Source organism: Pocillopora verrucosa, chromosome 9 (genome assembly GCF_036669915.1).
Source record: "Pocillopora verrucosa isolate sample1 chromosome 9, ASM3666991v2, whole genome shotgun sequence".
In the NCBI taxonomy this organism is placed as follows: Eukaryota; Metazoa; Cnidaria; class Anthozoa; order Scleractinia; family Pocilloporidae; genus Pocillopora; species Pocillopora verrucosa.
This window is the reverse complement of record NC_089320.1, coordinates 16,042,254-16,066,303: the sequence shown is the minus strand read 5'-3', so window position 1 is coordinate 16,066,303 and position 24,050 is coordinate 16,042,254. Positions and strand designations below refer to the sequence as shown.

General features: G+C 35.4%; 2 protein-coding genes across 2 annotated transcripts in view; one reads left to right on the top strand and one right to left on the bottom strand.

Annotated features, from left to right (window-relative positions):
- Nucleotides 1-5,201, bottom strand: part of LOC131780508 (recQ-mediated genome instability protein 1-like) — a 6,508-nt gene extending 1,307 nt beyond the window's left edge. The window contains 10 exon segments of the mRNA XM_059097112.2: nucleotides 350-391; nucleotides 616-726; nucleotides 1,380-1,468; nucleotides 1,881-2,956; nucleotides 3,245-3,378; nucleotides 3,558-3,686; nucleotides 3,791-3,886; nucleotides 4,759-4,902; nucleotides 5,030-5,140; nucleotides 5,142-5,201. Of these exon segments, the coding sequence (XP_058953095.2) occupies nucleotides 350-391; nucleotides 616-726; nucleotides 1,380-1,468; nucleotides 1,881-2,956; nucleotides 3,245-3,378; nucleotides 3,558-3,686; nucleotides 3,791-3,886; nucleotides 4,759-4,902; nucleotides 5,030-5,140; nucleotides 5,142-5,201 (1,992 nt within the window).
- Nucleotides 5,198-24,050, top strand: LOC131780498 (intraflagellar transport protein 88 homolog). Its single transcript, XM_059097104.2, has 28 exons — nucleotides 5,198-5,364; nucleotides 7,046-7,111; nucleotides 7,694-7,726; nucleotides 7,827-7,877; nucleotides 8,818-8,878; nucleotides 9,938-10,025; nucleotides 10,795-10,885; nucleotides 11,372-11,476; nucleotides 11,645-11,747; nucleotides 12,073-12,187; nucleotides 12,482-12,591; nucleotides 13,070-13,191; nucleotides 13,894-13,964; nucleotides 14,317-14,403; nucleotides 14,843-14,942; nucleotides 15,297-15,383; nucleotides 15,629-15,698; nucleotides 15,893-16,009; nucleotides 16,318-16,426; nucleotides 16,889-16,927; nucleotides 17,368-17,479; nucleotides 17,784-17,899; nucleotides 18,492-18,544; nucleotides 19,092-19,157; nucleotides 20,459-20,565; nucleotides 21,086-21,179; nucleotides 22,383-22,508; nucleotides 23,067-24,050. Exons 1-28 carry the CDS (start codon nucleotides 5,278-5,280, stop codon nucleotides 23,192-23,194), a joined length of 2,514 nt encoding a protein of 837 aa, XP_058953087.1. The 5' UTR covers nucleotides 5,198-5,277; the 3' UTR covers nucleotides 23,195-24,050.

Here is a 24,050-nt window from a genome sequence, read left to right as displayed (position 1 = left end):
GTAAAAAGAAAACTATGGTAAGGACTTTGCTCACTTAACCATAGCAAAATGTAGAGACCCAGAAATGCATACCCTGAAAATTTAAACCTTGGACAAAAGGGGCACATTAAGTTGGAGACAGACTGAATCATTAACCTGGGTTCACATGATCACTGGCCAGTGAGAACTCAAAGGCATGGGAAGAGCAGATGTCCAAGAAGCTGACAAGACACAACTGGTTTTTAGCTTGGAGTATGATTGGTTGAGAGAGTGACACAAACTTCATCAGAGTGATGTAAAGGAAAACAACAGTAATCACGAATAACTTTCAACACTCAATTGGAAATTATCTGGCCTGAATTGCACTTACTCTGTATTCATCTATTGGATATTCCAATAGTTGTGTCAAGATCTGGGAATAAAAACAAAATGAAAAAAACTTAAGATGAAATGCACACAGGTTTGATTTCAGTAGCCTGGTACTCTCTCTAGATGGGATATCAGATCAGTGAAGGCTGTTCACAGCACTTTTCCAGTTTTCTGTGAGTTTCCATCCAGGCTTTTTCATTATTTATCAAACAATCACAAGGCATGAAAATTAACTACACAAGAACGACTTGAAACACATTTCCCCACCTTTTCACTCAGCAAAGCATCCACAGTTGCTGTTCCATCATTGAGTTTTACAGTAATATTCCACTGGGTTGACATGGGATTTGGACGAGATAGCAATGTTGCAATGTAAGCCTATGTTACAGTTAAACAAAGGTGAAAGTTGACAAAAGTACATGACGTGATCAGCACTTCAACAAGGAAATATTCACCTGAAAAACTATAAACAAAACCCTTTACCACCTTTATCTAAAACTAAGCAGCAAGTAAACTCTTGCCCAAGAGTCATCTTCCACTCTGCTGGACCTCATCCTAGTTTCTGTTGCATAAAGAAACTAGGAAAAATATAGGTCCACTGAATGAGAAGCAAGTCTAGTTTCTGTCCCTACCCCCCAAATTTTTGATTTTCCCTAACAATCTGACAGAAACCATTTATACCAGTAAGCATACAAAAGTGCTATATCTTTCCCAAGAGGATATGTGGTGGTGAAACAGTTAGCACACTGAACCTTGAGTTGAGATACCTTGATTCAAGACCTGGTGAGGTTATTGTGGCAATACTCCCAATCACTTCATACTACAGAAACTGAGACAAGCATCAGCTGGATGAACTATTTCGTTTGAGTGCTTACTAAATTTTTGTCACGACACAATCTTGCATGGTATTTGCATCTTTTAATCTGTAATTCAGCACATAAAGAACCTTTATGCCTCTGCATTTCTCCCATTAGTATTTGCAGTTAACCTAGGCTCAAGCACACCAATAAGTACTTATTTTCAATACCAACCTTAACTCTGACAGTCTGATTCTCATTGTGAGGGGCATGTTTCAACACATCTGATAAGTACTTAAATGGAGCAGAACTATCTTGCAGATCTGTAATTGTTTGTAAATAAACAACCATTAGTTTAAAAAAGCAAGTTACATTTTCATTTGTGGGCATTTGATTCAAAACTATCATGTTATCAGTTTGCCTTGGATAGAGCAACTTTGCTCTTCAGTGATGACCACACCCACTATTGCTGTACACCCTTATTCCTTCAGCAACCACATCCCATGCAATACATCAAGCAGGTGAGCTGAATAAGAATAATGCTGATGACTGCTTTTTGCAGAATGACTTAGATGATTTTTGTTTTACAAAAACTTGTAGCTCTATACAAGGAAATGCAGCAACTCAAAAGCAGCATTCAAATGTTAAGAGCACAGAGTTGAAAGAGCTCTGAATTGGGCAAGCTACAGGCATTTTTATGACTCACAAATCTCCAATACATCCTCTACATGTTACCTTGTGTAAAAGCACTCAGGTGTTGATTTCCACCAAACTCAGTAGGAGAGGCATCATTGTCAAACTCATTATCTAGTTCTCTCTTGATAAGAACGCCAGAGGACTTGGTGAATGCAAGTCTTTTTGTTGCCAAATGATCACTGTTAGTATTTGTTGGATTTCTCTTCATCTCTAAATCTTTGGTCTTGTCGACTGGCTCACATTTGACAAGAGGAACACATCCATGTCTTGGATTATTCTTTTCACCCATGAATCCTCTTTTCATGTTGTCTGAGGAATTTGGTTGTTCATTGCTTGGTCTCCATGTATTGCCATCTGATTTTCTAGACATAGCAATAATGCTGTTAAAATTGCTTGATTTCTTTGCATGATCGCTAAATTTTGTTGATGAACTGTTTGATGCTATACTTGCTTGTTTTGACGCATGCACATGCCCTATAGTTTCTCCATTAGAAATTCTCTCATGAAGAGGTTTTATTTCCATGGAATCTGAATCATTTGCCAGTATATCTTCATCAACAAAGTCATCATCAAAGATCTCATCATAACATAGCATTTCACTGGGGATCATGTTCAACTTTACTGGAATACTTTTATTAGCTGTTGTGCTTGCTGAGGTTTGCATGTCTTTTTCAAGCTGATCTATTTGTTCCATATCAAAGTCCTCCTCAATCCCAAAGAAATCATTGTCAGCAACAGCTGCTAATAAGTCATTGTCATCATCAAAAAATTCTTCGTTGCAAACATTTTTCAATTTATCAACAGCACCAAACTGTTGAAGATCTCGACTGCAACTTTGAACCACTTTAGGTCCATTGGGTCCCTGTTGTTTTGATTTCCCTTTGTATTGGTTTTCATTTCCTGTGTTCCCTCTTTGATTGCTGTTGTTGCTGGTAAGACCCCCAGCACTAAAATTTCTTTGGTTTGTTTCTCTTTTCACCAGAGTTCTTGAATCCCTTAGGGTTGTAATATCAGCAGTTGAGTTATCTCGAACAGTCATTTGATCAACAGTGTGCATTTCAATGGTGATAGCTTCTGTTTTTATGCCATCTGGTTTTCTAGGTGGATCTTGCCCTCTAAAAAAAAGAAGAAAAATTTCTGCTATCCTTTACATCTTAGATGAGAAAATAGTTTCAGATTTTTTAACTTGGATCACAAAGTTCATCTGTAGTTACACTCATTTGTTGTTTATGTTGGGGGATCACCAACTACAGAAAAAGTATGTGGAAGCTGGGGCTATGATATAATTGTAAGCATGTCACAGAAACTGTTATCACTGCCTAGGGAATTAACAAATAGGAATACTTAGTACACCACTAATTGCAACTAAGATATCCTATCCAAAAGGATAGCATTAGACTTACATGGCTTGATACAGCATGTTCCAGTAAGAGTTTTCTTCTGTCAGATGCATAATACTTCCACCTAATACCTTGACATTGCTGGGGGTTAGTAGGAGGGCTCCAAGTCTATAAGTTAGGGGACCACTCACTTGTATCTTTAAAGAGAGAAGAACAACAGTCATGGTATTGAAAGAGTTTAATGGTTGTCACAAACATGGGGAAAAAAAGTGGCATGTTATGGTCTGAAATAGCATCAGCATTAGTGCCCCTATCACTGAGGTTAGGCCCAACAAACAAAGTGGCACAGGTTCAAAATCAAAATTCAAGTTTTTACTTTAGATCCAGGAGGTGTGTTGAATGTCAGGGATGGAATCTGTTGATACTCCATTCCAAATACAGTCTGTTTTCCATCTGTTATTTCAAGCAATAACATTCGACTTGGTTTTATCTTTGGTTCTGAGGGCTAAAAGTAAACAAGTAAGGATTATAACAGTAAGAGATGTTCAAAAGTGCACAGTAAGACCATATGTATGAGCTAAATTTTTTTCATTTTAAAGCCATGCTTACATTTGCTTTGAAGTTCAGCTCTTGAGGGTCATCTTGACCTTTAAGTTTCTGAATCTGAGAATATGCTGATTCTCCAACATTAAGGACTGAGTTAATCTGTGAGACCAGGAGAATGTAAAATCAATACTATGAAATAACTTTCCTTCACAAAAACTGTTACTTCTCAGCTAGTATCAAATGGTAATTATTGTAGAGTAATTTAGTATTATCAACTGAGTTGAAAAACATAAATTGACCTCTGTTCAGAGATTTGAAGCTGACATTTTGAGTGTTGGCCCTTCCTCAAGATTAATAGATGGAGGTTAGGTGGGGGTCTTAAAAGTAATTTTAAAACATGCAACTTCTCCTTATAATATCCTTTCATTATCCTGCAAACAGGTAATGAGAATACTCAAACGTATCAGGTAAAAGTTGTCATCTCGATTCAACACCAATTTCTTGTTACAAGAAAGATGGAGATGTATACCTCTCCCTTATTGGAATGAAACTGTATGTGCTGCAGAACACAGTTCAATTTCCGGGTCTTGAATTGGTCTCATACAGGGTAAGAATTCTCTAGTTAGGATCCTGGCAATTGTCTCTCCCAAACTAAAGCCTGGAAGATTGATCTGACTGGGTGTACACCTTAGCAGAGCATGATTTACATGTGTAGTGTGAATAATTTTTGACAAGTGAACTCTAGTAATATCTGTTATATATGCAAAACACGGTCAAGAATAGAGATCTCTACCACATTCTACACAAGGGTCACCGTTTAAAGCCTTCAGTGACACAACCTTCAACCAAACTTCTTTTCTCTTTCAAGTTTTAAAATCTTATCCTTCTAGCCAACTAAAGCATGAAAACAGTTTATCCCTTTCATGAAAAACCCTATTATTAATGACAAACATCATAATTACTACTCAAAGTAATAATTAATTTTATTTATTCATAAAATCATGCCAAAATTGTGATGTATCATCTGTAACCTGAAGATTGAAAGTCCCCTCGAGTTTACAAATATCCTGGTTCTCAAGGCCTTCTGGAAGACAAGGACGACTGGATTCCTGAATTTCAGCCATCAGCCACTGTTCATACACAAGTTCGTTCAGTTGATCAGGAGACAATGTTCCCTACAAATCAAAAATTATTTAATGCTGCTGTAATTTGATTGTTAAAATTAAACGTAGCCGGATACACCCATCATTGAAACTTAAAAACGGGCCAGCTGCAACAATTATTCACCCCCAGTTGTCGTACCTCATTGTCTTCTTTCACAAAACTTATGCAAGCATCTAGCCAGTCATTTTGACAATAGGTATTACGAGACTCTAGCCACCGACGGACGACCGCCATTTTGAATCTAGCGCGCGGAAGATGAACACATGCGTAGTACGTTAATTATGACGCAAAGGTTGTCGGGGACGGCCATATTTGTTGATGGCAACTGCAAACATTCTGCACATTTAGGAAGAAATATTTTTTCTAAATATTAACAGTTTTACAAAATGCTGCAAGGAGTGCATCTCGTTGGTGAGGATGAAGACGACGTCTACGGTGGTTTTAACGATTACAATCCAGCCTTTGATACAGAGGTTAGTCGAAGTTGTTTTCGTGTGAAGCGCCGTTCACCGAAAGAGATTGTACGAAGTGATCTGTACTGTGATTACGGAAAGTTTTGCGCGAAACTTTACAAATCCTGGATTTGAATACTGGTTAAGATAACTTAAATGCTCAAATAATTGAAGTGGTAAAAAGTCAGCCACCTCTTTTTTCTCCTTTTGCCTAACGTGGCAGCCAGTTAAACAAAACTGAGACAAGATCATGCACAAATAGGAATCTTTTACTGGTCCGGCTAGATTCTGACCCAGACTTTTTATCTTTGGTCTAAAACAAAGGTTTAAGCTTTCAACATATTCCCTTATCTCCCTTCTCTACCGAAAAGCTTAGGCTGCACAATTTGTACGTGAAAAAATTGTACTTTCAAATTGCATTGAGTGTTGCAGGTAATTTTTGCATTGTTTTGTTCAGGAAACTTAGGCCGCCCTGTCAGCCAGTCAGATGCAAAACTATCTCATCATGATTCCGTCAAACCTAATTAGATTTCGATTAAAATTTATCCAAGTCATTGAAGCTTGACTGTTCAGAAGGATTTTTCATTAGTCAAGAGATTTGTCATTTGAATAGCAATTGTTTTTTTCGGGTTGATTAAAATCTGTGTGTGGCCCTATCAAATAAGTGATCTTTCTCTATTTTGGTCATAAGTACTACCAATGTGCCTGAAATAAGATTGCAAAGTTTTCAAGGCGTTGAGATATATTGCAAAGTTTACATTTTATGTCAAAAGTCCAACCTGTTGAAATGGAGGATTTCCACTTAGTTATGCTTTCAATAGAATGTTAGTGGTTAAAAAGGTGGTAATCCATGTCAGAAGTGACTTCGTTATATTACAAATGATTATACTTCATTATAAGTGTATTTACCATGATGTTAACTACATCATGGTAACTTTTAATGGCACATCATCAGTTTTCTAGATGTACCCCTCTCCTCTCTGATTACTTGGAATCAAGACCCTTTTTTCTTATAGATAAATTATTATCTCTATTCTAATTATTGTACATACATATTAACATACTGGAGAGGAGGAAAACAGAAAAACAAAAAAGTTACAAAATGATTCACAGCAATGTTAAATACAGTGTAATTTTTTCTATAACTTGCAATCAGTACAAATGGATTAACCTCTTTCCTTAGCAGTGCATTTCTATTCATCAACATCATCAGCAATAATTAATCAATACTGTGTTTTTTTTGATGAGTAAGAATCTGTTTGATATCCTATTAAAAGACCCTTGAAATTGATTGTTCTGTTAAGCGCAGTCTCCATATCTAGCGGCCAAAATTGTGCTCTTTGAAGAATTACCAAGTGCATTAAGGCTCTTTTCTCAGAAATCAAGGCTGCCTAGCTCTTGAAAGCATGCAAATAAGCAAGGATGGATTGTGCAAAGACAAAATTCATTTCACTTTGGCACTTGTGCTCTGCTAGAGCACAGGCATGCATGACAGGTCCATGTAAAAATGTTTGTACAGTATCTAAAAATTTAAGAGCACAGAGCAGTATTATGAATAGAGGATATATCAGTTGTCTTGAATTTCACCCTTATGCTAATAGAATTAATATGTAGAATTGTAACCTGCAGTTTGTGTCATAACTTAACCTTAATTTCTATTATTCCATTAAATCCTACCGAACATTTTCTTTTGGATTTTTAGAATCTCGAGGAAGATGAAGAATTTCAACAAGCCCTGAAAACAAGTCATGGACAGAGACCTGGTTTGGTGAGTATCACATTTTGTTGTTGCCTTTCATTTTGCACTTAAAAGAGTTTGGTACCAGAAAGTCAACCCCCATAATATAACCCCCATAACTTGAAGCATACAGTTTGTTATTTTTTTTCTAAAAAACAGTGTTTCCTTTTACAACTTTGTATTGTTCAAACTACTTAGTAAACTAAAGAAATAGGAAAAGAGCTTAGGAGCATTTTTATTAAAATGAGAAAGGATGTTGTGTATGGGATTGGTTCACTTTAAAAACTGACTATGCATATATTTTATTATTTTGTAAATAAATGTGAGCTGATCCCAAATTGTAACAACCTGCTGTAATAGTTAATTAAAGATATACATGATGTGTTTGGTGTACTTACATATGATGTCAATATGAAATTATTTCAGACTAGTGCAATTTGTATTTTCTGCTTGTTGAGGATTATGGTAATGGACCTAGAACTGTGGAAAAGACAAGTCAAACTACTTTTTTGCAGTCTTTTTGACCTGCAATTTATTGTGAATGGCAGTGCAAATGTTGTGATCCTATATTTTACCTCGTTTAAGATTTGTATTTTCTTCCTCAAATTACAGAAAACTGGCATGAAAATATCCACATCAGCTGGGGTATGATACAACTTAAATTGCTATTTTCAAAACCATCCAAGAACTTAAAGTGTTCCTCAATTTCACTTATTGTTATCATTTCTCTTAAATATACATTTAGCGAGGGAAAGTGCCAGGATCTTCAATGGGACGACCAACAACTGGAATTGCAGTGAGTTTATGGTCTTCTCTTGCGTTCTTTTTTTTATGAGTTATTTTTGTTTTCTGCACATAAAGGTTAATTATTATTGTCAAGTTGCTTTTAACTGCTAATGCTTATCCCTGGTTTGTGTAGCACAGATTGAATAGGATTATGGTTAGTCCCTCTTAGATGGTATGTTAGTCTGTTAAAGATTCTCTCCAGTGCCCCCTCCCAAACATTTTGTCAGGTTTCCCTTGACAGTTTGTTGGTAATTGTTTATTTTTTCTGGCTCGAGAGAGGCACTGTGAGGGTGAAGTGTCTTGGCCATGACCCAGTCAGGACTTGAGCCCAGGCCTCCAGATCTAGAGTCCAGGCCCGGGTTGTTCAAAGCTGGGTTAAGGTAACTCAGGGCTAGTGAGAGATTTGATTTCAGGTCTGAAAGCTTTAAGAGAAAATTCAGTTCAAATCTTTTTGCTTCCAATTTGATCATTGGATGTTCTAAAAAAGAATGCTGAAAATTTTCCCTAAAAGACTCTTGGACAAAGAAATAAAGAAACCTGAATTAAAATTCAACACTGGGTTAGGGCTAATCGACCTTTGAACAACTGGGCCCAGGGCACTAACCACTAGGATAAGTTGTATCTCTCTTATATCTTAAGCATTTGTCAAACATTTTGGTTGAATTTTGAGTGTCAGATCTCTGAAATGTCAATGTTTGTATTTTTTTTATTGTTTTTGTACAGTCTATGTAGTAACAAAACAACCCAGATTGGGAGAAGAGATTGATGTATATAGTTTTAAAGCATTTAGTTCTGAAGTACATGTTTAACTACAATGTAAACAATGAACATTTCACCCTTGAGAAAAATGATATTATGAGAAGAACAATATCATGAGAATGTATACCAATAATTGAATTTGCAAAGAATAAAAAGGAATATTGTCTGATAGTGAAATACTTTCTATCTAGGATACAGGAATGGCTCGTCCTATGACTGCAGTGCGTGCAGTGGGTTACACATCATCAGAAAGTAAGTACTGAACTACAAGGTCTTGAGGCAGGCTGCATTCTTTGCAGTGAACACTGTATCACTGAGTACCAGCAATACTACTAAAGAACAGTTTGCTTCTACTTTATATACATATACACTGTATCTTGCATGAGTACAATTGAACCTGTATTGAGCAGCACCATACTAAGCAGTCACCTTGTAGTAAACATTTGGTCATCAAAATTCCAAATTTGTTTCCCCTTAATCACAGTAATTTTTACCTCTATTAATTGGTCACCTCTATGAGGCAGTCACAATCACCTTTGAGTGAGTCCCAACAGCCAGTTTGTATTTTCTTTCACCTGTTTTGAGCAGTCACTTAATGCAGAACTACTTGAATAGAACTAAGTAAAATTTAATCCATATTTCTCTCCTGAAATCAATGTCTGTGGTATTTTTGAGCAAGTTTTTGTACAATAAATGGTCAATTATGGTATAAAATGGTGTTTTTTTTATGGTTTTTCATATTACCCCATATTCTCCAGAACATGTATTAAGCAATCACCTACCGTTCCCTGTGGGTGACCACTCAATACAGGTTTGACTGTAAATTTTGTTGTCAAGAACAGTTAAGGGTAAAATTCATTGCCTAAATATATTTAGTAATCTGTGAACTTTTTCATGTTTGTATTGGAATGAGTAGTAATTGTTGATGTTATTTTAACATTGCAACTGCTGTCAGGGGACTTTAGTTACTTTATTTTTGATTGAACGCTAGGATTTGTATACTAAATACCTTGTTGCCAAGCTGGAGTTGTGATAGTTAATTCAGTAGAATTATAGTGCACATTTTTGTTTTCAAGGTGTAGTTAGTTCAGTGTTAATGGTGAGATGTGTGGCTGTCTTAGATAATGGATGTTAACAGTCATAAATAAACTTATTTGCACCTTGTTAACCAGATTAAGTTTGGATCGAGTGTCAGTGTAAAATATGGCATATACTAATGAATTGTACTTCAAAAAGATGAAAGATGGTAAAATGCATTACAGTAACCCTTAACAATTTATTGACCATGTATTTACATGTACTGCCTTACAGAAACATCCATGACTGGGGGTGCCCAGTTTGACCCTTTCAACCAAGCACGTTTACCTGCCCCTCCCCTTGAAGGAAAGGCAGAGGAAAGGTTGGTTGTTGATTCTATGTAAAGTACGTGCGTAATATTTAAGTTCATAATTCTAACTCATCAATTAGGGGCAACCTTGGTAGGTGCCTCAGATGATGGTGGACCCAGGGGCATACAAGCTTAGTGTTACATCAACATAACTGTCACACTGACTAAAGGAAATTTGGCTGAAATTGAAAATGTATATTTGCCAGTGAAGGAAGGGAAGGGGAGAGAATTTTTCATAAAGATGCGAAACAACACAGGGAAATCTTTGCACTATTAGTGTTGTAAGGCCTTGTACAGGGTTTTCTTTAGAAAGCTAAATTTGAGATGACAGTTTCACTCTACAGGAGGGTTAGACCCTCCTATTTCATAGAGGCAAGGTGATCTTATGTGCCACTTATTCTGCCATGGTAGTGTTCATAGTTTAAAACATAAGTGAAACTCTTGCTGGAGACCTTTTTACTTTCTGAGCTCCTAAATATAGATACAGTTAATCTTTCATAGTGTTGTTCTGCACTGCATCAAGTTAGTAGCAATACTTCAAACCACCATTACATTGAGTTTAAATTGCCTCATGTTGGTTTCATTTACAGTTATATTAAACCCTTTGAAATGTAGTTCTTAGTGTGAAATCCGATTGTTACTGATTACTACACTCTACTATAATTATAAATATCTCTACTATGTACCATTTTCCAAAAGTATTCCAGTACATTGATTATTAGTTTGAAAATTTTGTCATAAAGAGCAAATGATGACACGAGACTTGCTTTATGCTCAACAGTCCGGAAGAAAAAATTAAGCAAATGGAAAAGAAAGTAAATGAACTGGTTGAAGAGAGCTGCTTTGCTAATGATAGAGGAGAATATCCTCTGGTAAGTCAAATGCATTTTTTCAAGATACTTGTATATGTTCTCAACACTTTGAATTGAAATTTTCAGAAATTATTTTCTATATCTTCTACTCTGCTCCTTTATCCAAGTATGTCATGTAAGAAAACACTAAAAAAAAGGCTAAGATTAGAGTAAACTCCATCTAGGAATAGATGAAGTACAAAATTTTTGTGCTCACAATTTCAGTGACCTTCGGGATAAGGCACTGGAAACCTGAATATGATGTACAGTTCTGATTTATGGGCCAGTCCCAATGTTTTTGTATCATTTAGTAATTCACATGTAGGAGGCAAGACACCTTTGAATAGAAGATCTAGTACAGCTTCCTACCTTTCCAGGAAAAAAAAATGGCTTTTAACCCTTCAGGACACTGCACATGTTTAGAAAAAACTTGGGACAAATGTTTTCTGAACTGAGGGTATGGTTAATGGTAGTTGATGGTATTATTCTTAATTTCTCTCTAAAAAGGCCCTTGAGAAAGCCAAAGAGGCGGGCAGGAAAGAACGTGCCTTATGTCGTCAGAGGGAACAGTCATCTCTTGGAGAACAGGTCAATCTGGATATGACTTACTCGGTGAGCACCTTGTCATAATTTCATTTGGATTAATTTTCCCTTCAAGGAGAAAGATGAGGAAATTTATAACCTCTACTCCCTACAGTTAACAGTGACTTGTTCTGTAGTCACTTCTGTTATAATTATTTGGTATATTTATCCCTGTATCATTTATATGCTGTCATTTAGGTGTTGTTCAATCTGGCCAATCAGTATCATGCCAACAAACTGTATGCAGAGGCACTGAACACTTACCAGGTTATTGTCAAAAACAAGATGTTTAGCAATGCAGGTAAACTTCATTTTACACATATGTTGAGGCTCACTCGATCTTTCCTGTTCAAAATTTTTCAGCACAGTTGATCATTATTAATCTTTGTCTCAGATTACAATAAATTTGAACCAGACAAGTAATGTTATCGTAATGGATATGATGTATGCCTCCTTTTGTATATGTAATGTTTAGGCCTAGAAGGTGAGGAAAATGGTCTCCAGTGTACTTTAACTGTATGAATAACTTTGCCTAATTATGTGAATTTATTTTGTTATCCTGCACACTGAGAAAATATCATTAATATTGGTGCTAGTTTTATTTCATGAAAAACATTTTCCTTTAGGACGGTTAAGAGTGAATATGGGTAATATCTACTGTGAACAAAAGAAATATCCCCAGGCAGTGAAACAGTATAGAATGGCCTTGGATCAGGTGCCCAACACACACAAGGACATGAGGTATGTGAAGGGTACAAGATCAGAAAACAATATCTTGTAGGGGTCAGGTAAATTTGCAAGAAATTTTGCTGTTGATTGTGACTTGAAGAATCTAAGGATGAAATTGATAATGCAGCAGTCATGTTTCAATATTTGAATCAAATGAATGCGACTCAAAGGCAGTAACATAGACAAATTACATGAAGTATTTCATTTTATATTCTATAGTTTGGTTAAGAATTTCTAATTTTTTTAAGCAAAACCACAAGAAAAGAACAAGTGTCTTAAATTTTATTAAATATAATTCTTTCTTAGGATAAAGATCATGCAAAACATTGGTGTGGCATTTGTTAAGATTGGACAGTTTTCAGATGCTGTTACTTCTTTTGAGCACATTATGGGTGAGAAAGCAAGTTTCCAAACAGGTAAGATTGGTGAAAATACCTTAAGTCAACACTAATCATGAACCAACTCTTAAAATCTTTGCATTCAACTCATCATGATAAGCTGACTCAATCTCTTCACTCAAAGCCATCTTCAATATTGTCTTAATAAAAGAAGAATTAGCATTATTGGCTTTTGTTTCAAGCACATACATTAAATTGTTTCCTCAAAACTGTAATTAAGAACCTCAAAAAGTACTTTGAGCATCTCAATCCTCAATTCTCCATACTCAAGCCTCTATTCTTGAACCTCGATTCTTGATAGTTTCAAGTATCGAGAATCAAGTTTGGAGTCAAAACTGTCCACTTACTTTTGAGTAGTACTATAGGGCCAAAGAAGTAGTGCTTCATAAATAACATTTTTTAGTTATTACATTTCATAAGACTGAGATATGGAGTAATCAAACCTGCAATAATTATTAACATGGTTATCTTTAATATGTGATATCTATGTATTCAGGGTTCAACTTGCTTTTGTGCTACTATGCATTGGGAGACAAAGAAAAAATGAAGAAGACTTTTCAAAAATTGCTAACAGTTAGCCTTGGGTTTGATGACGAGGACAAGTACACTTTGACAGGGGTAAGAAAAACTTAAGTTCACATAATTTTGTAATAATTATTATTTGTGACTTCCTTTTTCAGTCTTACAAAGCTAGAAGAATTTATAAGATAAATTTTGCTTGTCTGGTGGGAGGAGTGCTTTATGAGCACTAGTTAACATTGTCTGAATCAAAACCTTCTTAGATGAAAGGATGGATGAAAGTGTTTCACCTTGACTGGGTTGTGATTTTTAGTTGTTTGCCTATACTTCTGCAACCTACCAACAGTTGGATGTTTAGGGTTTACAAAATAACCAGCCCTGCTGCTAACAAATGAATAAAGGGGGTAAGTTTCTAAAGAAACTGTGATGCAGCATCAGTGGGAAAGTCTAAGAGGGTAATTTGGTATATTATTAAATGAGTCCATAACATAACTTTGCAACTGTAAAGAGAATCAAAACTTATACATAGCTTTGAAACTCTTTACCATTGCCAATTTATGTTATCAACTCAGTTGATAATACTAAATTACCCCTGCTGCTCATAAGACTGGGATCAGTGACACTTTGCTGGTAAGCTCCTAATTTAATGCATTATGCGTTTCCTGTGTACAGTTGTATCTCCACACAGGACCCTGATCCTAGAAGTATGCAGGGCACTTGACACATGATCATAGTTTCTGCATGTGTGCCAATTTGGAATATTTAGAAGATTAACGTGATTTTTTTGTTTCAATCTTCAAGGATGATCCTCAGCAAGCATTGATTTTGGAAGTAATAAGAAATGACAGGCTGCGACAAATTGAACGTCAAAAGTATGCTTGACAGTGGTTAAATCTCTTTTAACTGTTTATATCTCATGGCTGTGGACAATAAAGGAGAGGTTTAAGGGTGTAGGATGAACTTTGTATTAACTAACAGATTTGTTTGGGACATAATTTGACTCTCAATTATAAGTGTGGGCAATCTACATTCCAAATGCATTGAATTATCCTTGGGACTTGTTTTATTTGGTAGAAAAAGTAATAAGCAGACAAAGATCTTATCTTGAAAAATTGTTTAAATTGTGTTGGTCTAGATTGAAGTTAATAAATTGCAAGCTTTTCATTCCCAAGCTGTTGTCAATTAATTAATAAATTTTAAAAATAATTTGTTATTTCTTTTTAGGAAATCCCAAGCAGATAAATGCATTATGAGTGCTGCTAAACTCATATCTCCTGCAATAGAGAGTAGTTTTGCTGCAGGATTTGACTGGTAATGTAGCCAAGAATGGTTCTGTAATAATTTCAGATTCTACTGAGATGACATAGTTGATCCAGTTAAACTACACAGTGTACTTGAGCTCATGTTTTATTATGTATTTTGTACTTATTAACAAGCCAAGTTAAAAAAGTCAACTTACTCTACTCTGAAACTGAGAAAATTGTGAATAACAAAAATATGTTTGAGGTGTTATGGTGTTCCATGGAAAGAGCCAATCAGTCATGAGAAAGCTAAACCCTAAACAGCAACAGTATTTAGTTTGTGGTTCAAAGGGTTGCTCACTTGTTGGAACCTTAGTTATGTTTGGTCAGCGCATAAAATGACGAAATAAGAATCAAATCTAAGTGTTCAGAGTGTGCTGAGTATCACAGCAATTGAAAAAATTGTATAGAAAATTGAGTTGATTAATTTCTTGCTATTGGCTTTGCAGGTGTATTGAATGTGTAAAGGCATCTCCTTACTTGGATTTAGCCAATGAATTAGAAATCACCAAGGCAATCACTTACTTGAAAGAGAAGGATCTTGCTAAGGTGTGGTTTGGTGGTTAATATAAAATTAACTGTAACTTGGCTTTATGACTACTCTACAGGTACTAATAGAAATACAATGTTTACCAAATTGACTTTGTTCACAAATCAAGTTTTTTTCTGTAAGGGTCACAATGAGTTTATTGATTGCCCTATAATATGTCAAATTCTCCAGTAGTCAGTTTTGAATTGATGTGCTAAATAAGCACGTTTAAAACTAAGAATGGTACTCTCATTTTAACTTATGCTTCATATTTTGCATTGATTGGCCATTCCATAAGTTTAACTGCTAAATGTAGTTCTTGTTGTATTCTGTATCATCTTTTTGTACCTCATTCACTTAATTTCTCTATAAAGGCCATCGAAACTCTCAAAGGATTTGAGAAGAAAGACTCCAAAGTACAATCCACTGCTGCCACCAACTTGTCCTTCCTATACTTTCTGGTAAGTTTCAAGTAAAATATGATGGATTATGTTTCTATACTCATCTGTAAAGAGGCATCATTAATCCAATTCTGTCTCTGCTTTGGTAATTATGGTTGTACATTTATACCATGGTTGAAATACACCATATTCTTTATTGAACCTGGAATGCGGTTGAATAGTCTCAATGTGTACAGAAATACTCAGAAGCAAAGAAGCAGTCAAAGAAGCAGTCAAATGTGTGATGGTACATATTTCTTATTTAGGAAAATGAAGTGTCACAGGCTGACAAGTATGCAGAACTTGCCATAACAGCGGATCGATATAACCCTGCTGGTAGGTTGGCACCCACACATCTTTAAGAGTTTGTATGTTTAATGTGAAGCAATGGGGGAGATGCTAAAAATTGAGTTAGAGTTAAATTTGTGAACACAGTAAGGGCACTGTAACTCTATTTACATAGAAGTGAAGAGTACTGGGATTCACATGAGGATAACTTATTAACTGTTCATTTCTGTATTTGCTTTCAGCATTGGTTAACAAAGGGAACTGTTTGTTTGCCAATGGGGAATATGAGAAAGCACGAGAATATTACCAGGAGGCTTACAATGTAGAGGCTTCTTGTACTGAAGCTCTGTTTAATTTAGGTGTGTCTTGAATGATTCAGTGGTAAATTAATGAGTCAGTTGGTTAACCAGTTAAGCAGGCAGGTGGTCACTCAGTTAATCTGTTAGACAGACGGACGGACATACTGACAGACAGACAGACTGTCAGTTAGTCACTTAACTGGTGATAAGGCAATCCATCTGTCTGATGGCCTAATTAACCACATTCCTGCACCTACTCTTGAACACCAAACAAATCAAATTTGTTATTCATAAATACAACAAGACAAACTCTGCGAACTATTTTCTCATTTGATGTTAAATATTTTTTTCCCCTGTTAAATGAACAGGTCTTGCAGAGAAAAAGTTAAACAGACTGGGTGTTGCTCTGGACTGTTTTTACAAGCTGCAGGCCATACTTAAAAATCATCCTCAAGTTCTTTATCAAATTGCAAGCATGTATCCTTTCTTAATCAATAATCAAATGAAATGTGACAAATATTCTATTTTTTATGCTACAAATTGTATCTTGTATGCTCACTTTTTTTAATTGGCTTCATGTTGTATTACAGAGGTGACAATAACTCACTTAATAACATGCTTATACACCTCTATATTCCATTTAGGGAAAGAAAGTTTCCTTGTTAATGATATTATGGAAGATTTTTCTAACTTGATTTTGATGTAATAAGAAACTTTAAAAACACAGTAGTGCACAAGTTTGTTGCCAAAAGCAAAAGAGTAAAAAGACCAAGCACTCTATTGAAAAATACTTATTTAAAGGTGATGAAAGTGTGGTAGAAAGGACAAACCATAATCATGGTGTATCCATGGATCATTTAAACTTGTTTATATTTTTGTTTCATATCTCATGAACAAATTAATGACATCATAGCTTTGATTTCCTTGACATTAGCTCAGACATGAAATGTTAGAAGACAAATCTCAAGCCATTGAGTGGTGAGTCCAAGTGGCATGTGCAGAATGTTTATCTTATTGCTACTACTAAATTTCATGGGCACTTCATTGTGCAAAAATATAAGAATCATAGTTGGCAGGTTCCTATTTTATATTGTACTATTTCATGTTTTGGCAGAAAATTTTGGTAGTAGAGCTTTGATGTTGAAATCTACCATTCACAATAGCTAACTGTCACATGCAGTAGTTGCTTGGTTGTCAGAAATTAAACAAGATGGGGGACTGTGATTTTATAAAATATAATGTTAAGTCCAGAAAAATAAGCTATATTCATAAGGTGAAGGTGTATAAAATTTCAGGGGAATGTAAATGATACAGCAGTAGTAATTGTACTATTTATAATAAGTAGGAAGAGTGGTGGTTCTTTGTGTGGTGATGCTCATTTCTCACAACAAACATTAAATATTTCTCTTTTATTAAAGGTACATGCAGCTTGTCTCTGTTGTGCCTACTGACCCATCAGTCCTGTCCAAGCTAGGTGAACTGTATGACAGTGAACAAGACAAGTCACAAGCATTCCAATATCACTTTGAGGTTAGAATTTTGAAAATGTAATTTGCCTTCACTTACCTTTTGGTGGAGACATTACTTCAGTTTTTCCGTCCTGCCCTTTCTCTTTCTTTCTCTGTTTTCCTCCTCCATATTTTCTTCTGGTTGGTTTTCTGTCTTGACCATATGAAAGACTTCTGCAAAAAATGCATGTCTCATTTTCATCAATTTCACTCAGCTTCCACATCCCTTAAAAAAAACAAGACTGTAATGATTTCCTTTTTTTATCAATTTAACATTTGAATGTAAAGCCAATTTAAAACTGATCATAAAATGTTCCTTTTCTTAGTCATACAGATATTTTCCATCAAATATTGATATTATTTCATGGCTTGGAGCTTACTACATAGACTCTCAGTTTTGTGAAAAGGCAATACATTACTTTGAAAAAGCAGCAGTCATACAGTAAGTTGGTTCTGTTCTGTGTTCTGTATGGGAAATAACAAAAGTGACATTGAAACCAGGAGCTCTACCTTCTCATGAAGACTTGCTTAGTGTTGAGACAATCCATCCAGTGAAAGCTTTCTGTAATTTTAAATGACAATTTTTTTGAAATAGTGCCCCAGGACAATGCGCTCAACCTCTCCAATATTTTCAAAGCCTCAAATTAAAGGCCTTGTCTTCCCTTACCTGGCTTTATTTACTTTTTTCTCCATTCAAATGGCTCCTTGCTGAGCAAGATTCCTCTACCATTGTGGTTTGTGCTCTTTCTGGTCATAATCTATCCATAGGTAAACAGCACCCAATCAAGCTAACTGTAATACAGAACACTTCCCTTAAGTTTTTGTCCCAGTATGTGACTCTTGTTATCCTAGGTTTGGATGAGCATCAACTATCATAAATGTTACAGCAATTATAGTATAGTGTTGTGGAAATGGATGTAGGCTTTTGTGAGCCACTGGGCTTGGTGAGACATAACTGTTAACCATTAGCCATTATTGACAAAATAAACATCCTTTTTAAGTAATTTTAAAACAATGTCAAACATCATCTTCAGGCCAAATGAAGTCAAGTGGCAGCTTATGATAGCAAGTTGTTATAGAAGAAGTGGTAGGTAGTTGAAATTTGAAAATGCTGTCTTTGTTTAAATGAATCAATTTTTTGTTTTTATGCTGTATATGGCTACAGGGTAGTGGAGCTGTGGGATCTGTGGCATATGAAATGCATTCCCCTAATGTAAGCTCACCCTAAGGCATATTTTCTTGGAAAACATGCTGCAAGATGCCAGAGAAGCTCCCACTGCTTCCACGTATCATGCTGACACACTATGTATAATTTTCCTGCGCAAAGCTACTTGGGATATATAACTGTCTGATATGGAGTTAAAAAACAGTTAGGAATTTTTATCAAATCTGGTGAACAAAATTATGGAATATGTTGGTTTCTAAATTGTTTGTCCTCCCTGTACTGCATTATGCTTATGTTTATTTGCAAATTACTCTGTTATAGAATTTTGCATCCTACTCTACATTTTCATGAGGACATACAGGTTTTCCAAATCCAGTATGCTTTCATTTTTTGCACCTTTTTACCATGCATGACATATTTCTTTTTACCATAACATATAAGCAAAGAAACTGTACTTTTATTGTTACAGGTAATTATCAACAGGCTTTGGAAACATACAAAACCATACATAAAAGGTTTCCAGAAAATGTGGAATGTAAGTACTTTTTACCAAAACTGCATGGGTTAAAAAACACAACAGGCTGTGCTCTAGTAGAACTTGAGTGTCACAGGTCACTAACTTTTGTCCTTGGGTGATTCATATAACTTTCCTTCTGTGAAAATTCTTGAAGCTAGGCACTTAAGACTCCTGAGACCAGAGCCATAAGGTACTTGGTTATTCCTTTGGGAGTGTGGTGTTTTATAACAAATTTATTTCCCTATTTTATGTGAAGATGTTACTTTCATTTAGATGAATTAGTTTCAAAGTGGTTACTCCCAAACTCCTTGCTTACCTGAAGAATCTCAAAACAAAACTTTTTTTTTTTTTTTTAAATAATTTTATTTACAAGACGATCACTTACACTACTTACAGTATTAATGACACTTACATTGTACTTGCTACTTACACTACTGATACTTATACTTACACTAATTATGCATACACTACATTACGATACATGTATTACAATATTATTAACATTAATTTAATTTACGGTTTGCGTGTTTACAAAGTTATTTTCAATTAAAAGACAATCACAAGTGAACATACAGGTCTCAAAAAATGCTACATTTCTTTGGATATTTACTTTTGATATAGCTTAAATAAATATTTATGAAATTAAGTATAAGTCTAACCTAAAAACAACAGCAGCATGAAAAATTAAAGTAAAAAAGCCCACGTGCAATAAAATTTCGGAAGTTCTTTTTTTGCGGTCGTGATCTCTTTTAGGATTTCAAGTTTTCCCGTGATGAACAGTAGGAAGATTTGAAAATCTAAGATGTCTCTGCAAAGGCTTGTGCAGAAAATGTGATATTTGGCTAACAATAGGCAATAATTTAGGACTTGCCAATGCTTTGTCCTATAATGCCAGCCATAGAGTATATGACTTGTGGATAACGTTATTGTTTCATTTGTTTTTTGGTGCCATCAGTCTTGAAACAGAATCCAGAAGTCTAGAAAAAAACTTGTTTAAATTTAAAATGAGTGAAAAGATAATCTTCTCTCAGAAGTTTTATGGATACCACATAAATGGTTCACTATTGATGGTCTCCTTGAGAGTATTAAATGAGTAGAATTCAGACTATTGAATTATCACAATTTTTGTCCCAACTGATGTGTTATAGGACAGCCTTCTATAAGATTTGAAGTTTGTTCTTTGATTTCTTTCCTGGGAATTTATTGTTCTGGACACTAAGGATTACTGTGCTGTCATTGATGTGGTTGGACCAAAACCCAAGTCTTCTCAGTAACAGTGCTCTAGCAGCATACTTTGTTAATGCCTGTTTATTTTAAAGGTCTTAAATTCTTGGTGAGAATTTGCACAGATCTTGGTTTAAAGGATGTTCAAGACTATGCTCAAAAACTGAAGAAAGCAGAAAAAGCCAGAGAGATGAAGCAACAGGTAACCAAGAAATTTTGATTGACTCTTCATCTGCTTTAAGTCTAGCTCTCTGATAAATACTACTATATGTCACGATAATCTTTTTATTTTGTCAAAAAGTTTCTATAATGCTATTCACAATAAGAATTATGGTCAGAAAATGAGCCAAACTCTTTGATCAGTTATCAGTGCTGAACTTGTTTATTTGTCCAATGAATGGTCTTCCTCCTACTGCTACCACTATTGTCATGTTGTTTAATGAAAGATTTAAGTTATGACTGATACCTGCACCTGAAACTTCTTGACCCTCAGAAACAAATGTGCAGACAATACTTTAACTTATTTTAGAAAAAAGCATGAATTAGAGGTTCTAGAAATTTGACAAATGACATCAGTTCTGTTAGAACTGTCCTCTGGGAAAAAAAGCATTTCTTTCTGCACTCCTCTATGTGATTCTAAGAACCCCAGAAGGAGAGACACTTAGCAAAGATGTTTGTGGAGAGGATTGTAACTCAGACATTACACTATCCTCTTTCTGCAGCGTTCCAACAGTGGATCTAGAAAAGGAAGTGGGCGAGCTGGAAGTGCTAACATGCCTGGTTCTGGTGGTTCACGCAATAACAGTGCAGGGAGTGGTAAGTGCAATTTTGAACATCACATGTTGACAGTGCAAACATCTAAAGTGGGCAGGTTGTATATCAAATTATACCCAGTAACTAACCTATCAGACTGCATAACATAGAGATAGTCACAACAATTAGGTTAAGGGAGAGAGAGCCTCTTGTGCAGCCCCTCCTTTCAATCTTCGTCAAGAAAGAAGCTAGCTTGTTTGGGATCCCTTACAAGAAACAGCATAGGGAAAATATCTAAAACAGCAAAGAGGAAATTCACCTAAACCCTGAATTTACGCAGATATTTTCTAAAAATCTCCCCTTCTGCTTCAATTGTCTGGTCACCGCATCACATATACTTAAAGCTTAAAATAGAACGCGTGCAGCGCAGAGCAACCAGATGGATATTAAAGGAAAGACTGCACGAATCCTCTTACAAAGAACGCTTAATTAAGTTGAATATGTTGCCTCTTTGTTATGACCGAGAGATCAAAGACTTAATATTTTTTTTATAACTGTCTGTACGGAATATCGCCTATTGACGTTAACAACTTTGTTAATTTTGTTCCCCACAACCGCACAAGAAACTGTTTTAATCCGGAATTATTGCTGAAAACTCAGTCCTGTAAAACATCTTTATTTAAGGCCTCATATTTTAATAGAATTACAAAACTGTGGAATATTATGTGTAAAGTAGCTCCTCCGTCTTCCTTAGGTACTCTTTCATCCTTTAAGAACTTTGTCACTAATCACTATTTTAATTTATTAGCAAATGTTTTCGATATTGACCAACCGTGTACCTGGTCAGTGTTTATAGACTGTTCCTGCCATAGAACTCATTCGCACTGACTTAAAACTTTGTAATATTTATTTATTTTTTATTCTGTAGGGAGTTTCCTTGCATGGGTACTCACGTCCCGTTCGTTACTCCCTTTTGGCAATTTTTTTTTTTTTTTTTTTTGTACGTGTAACTTCTCGTTTATTACTTTTGTAACTCAGTAGAATGCCAATAAAATTAATAAATAAAAAAAAAAAAAAAAAAAAAAAAAAATTTATCCCCTTGTAAACTTGTGAAGAAAATTTTATGTTTTTTCAATAACATTCAACAGATGCTTTTGTCTATTCCCACCACCCTTTTGTTGTATAATGCATAGAACTTGTGGGGAGAAAATGCATGTCAATTGTATCAGAGAGTTAAAGGCTTTATCTTATTGGTACTTTATGTAGAGTCAGGACGAGTAGACAGTGGAGGATCGGATAGGAGGAGAAGTGCCAACCGCTCTGCTGGACGAACAAAACCATTCATTCCAGATAATGATGACTCATTTAGTTTTAGTGGATCAAAAGAAGTTGGTGAGTTGGTAGAGAATTATTCCTTGGGTCAGGTTTTTAATACCACAGTTTTTAAGTATAAATTTAGTTTAGTTGGTAGCTTTGGAGACACTCCATCTATTTGTATGACTAAAAAACATATTACTCTCTTCAGTCACTATTTTGAGGCTAGGCACACACTGTAAATATCCACAATTGTTCACCTCTACTTCAGTGAATAATTTTATCTAGTTGACTCAGACTCCTTGGTCATAATCTAAAATAGGTGAACTGATGATTTGATCAGACAATTTTATCAGTAAGATAGTCCTACATTGGTGTAACAACAAAACTTCTTAGCTTATTTACTGAGAGCACATAACAGATTGAAGAGAGAATTACCAATCAGACATCTAGAGTTAAAGGCCTAACCCAGGTAGTGCATGTAGGTGAAACTCTTTGGGAAATGTTAGGTACCCTTCCTTGAATTATGCACTGATTTAAAGGAATGCTTGGTAGTAGGTTATGAAGTTTTGAGTTACCTAGTTCACAAAGTATCTTCTTTCCAATAATTAACTGTTTAAACATCCTGGTTTGTAGATGCCACTTATGCAGATCCTCTTGGAGAAGCTCCAGCAAGGCCAAAGACTGCTGGCAGGCAAAGGCCACAGCAAGTTGAGGATGAATTTGGTGATGAAGAAATTGGAGATGACCTTCTTCCTGACTAGAAAAAGGAGCCTTGATTTAACAGCCATGACTGCCCTAGAAATATAATCTTCCCACACCTGATGAAAGTTCTTGTTTAACTTATTTCCTTTTAACAATTCATGACATCAAGTCAGCATGCATAGAGACAATACCTTATGAAAGCAAATGAGCAGCCCATTCAAGTGATTCCTTGTCAGCCCAGCTAAAGAAATTCTCTATTCAAAACATGCTCTTCATGCATATACCAGGGGTTTCTAGAAGCCTTTTTCAGTTCCCAAAAATTTTCACTTTCACATTGAAGCCAGGTGCACAAAATTATTTTTTTGTAAATGTGGGTTTTCATTTTACATTTCATTATAAAATACAGGCTTGTGTATCTAAGAAATGACCCAATCAGATTTGTAAGGGAGAACATTTCACCCAATACACAGGCTTAAGCCAGGAAAGGTTTATAATGTTCACCGTCTGACTTTAACCCTTAAGTCCCTAAGAGTGACTAGCATCTTATTTCTCCTAAGTATATCACCCCTGAACCAAACATGAAAGTAATGAGAGTAGAAGAGATGATCACCAACTAGAGCAGCTCTCGACTGCTATACAAATTTTCCTTGTCAGCCCCTTTGGAAATGTATGGAGAACAGTATGGAGAATATGTATACTGATGTTAGGGGATAAAGGGGTTATCTTTTCCACTTGGCATTTTTAAAGGGCTGGAAGGTTGACATGATTTACTTACATAAACAAGTCATAAGGGAGAGCACTGTACAGAACTGTTCAAAATAGTACTCAAGTACCCTTTAAATTATTTGTAAAATACTATTGTAATTAAAAAAAAAGGAGAGAGTAAACATCTCTTCACAAGAAACTATATTTTAT

Bases quoted from the DNA above. Each gene is read 5' to 3' on its own strand.
- LOC131780498 (XM_059097104.2), top strand. From the start codon at position 5,278: ATGCTGCAAGGAGTGCATCTCGTTGGTGAGGATGAAGACGACGTCTAC. The intron at 15,699-15,892 runs GTAGGTTGGCAC...ATTTGCTTTCAG, and splicing joins GGATCGATATAACCCTGCTG to CATTGGTTAACAAAGGGAAC. The intron at 17,900-18,491 runs GTAAGTTGGTTC...CATCATCTTCAG, and splicing joins GAAAAAGCAGCAGTCATACA to GCCAAATGAAGTCAAGTGGC.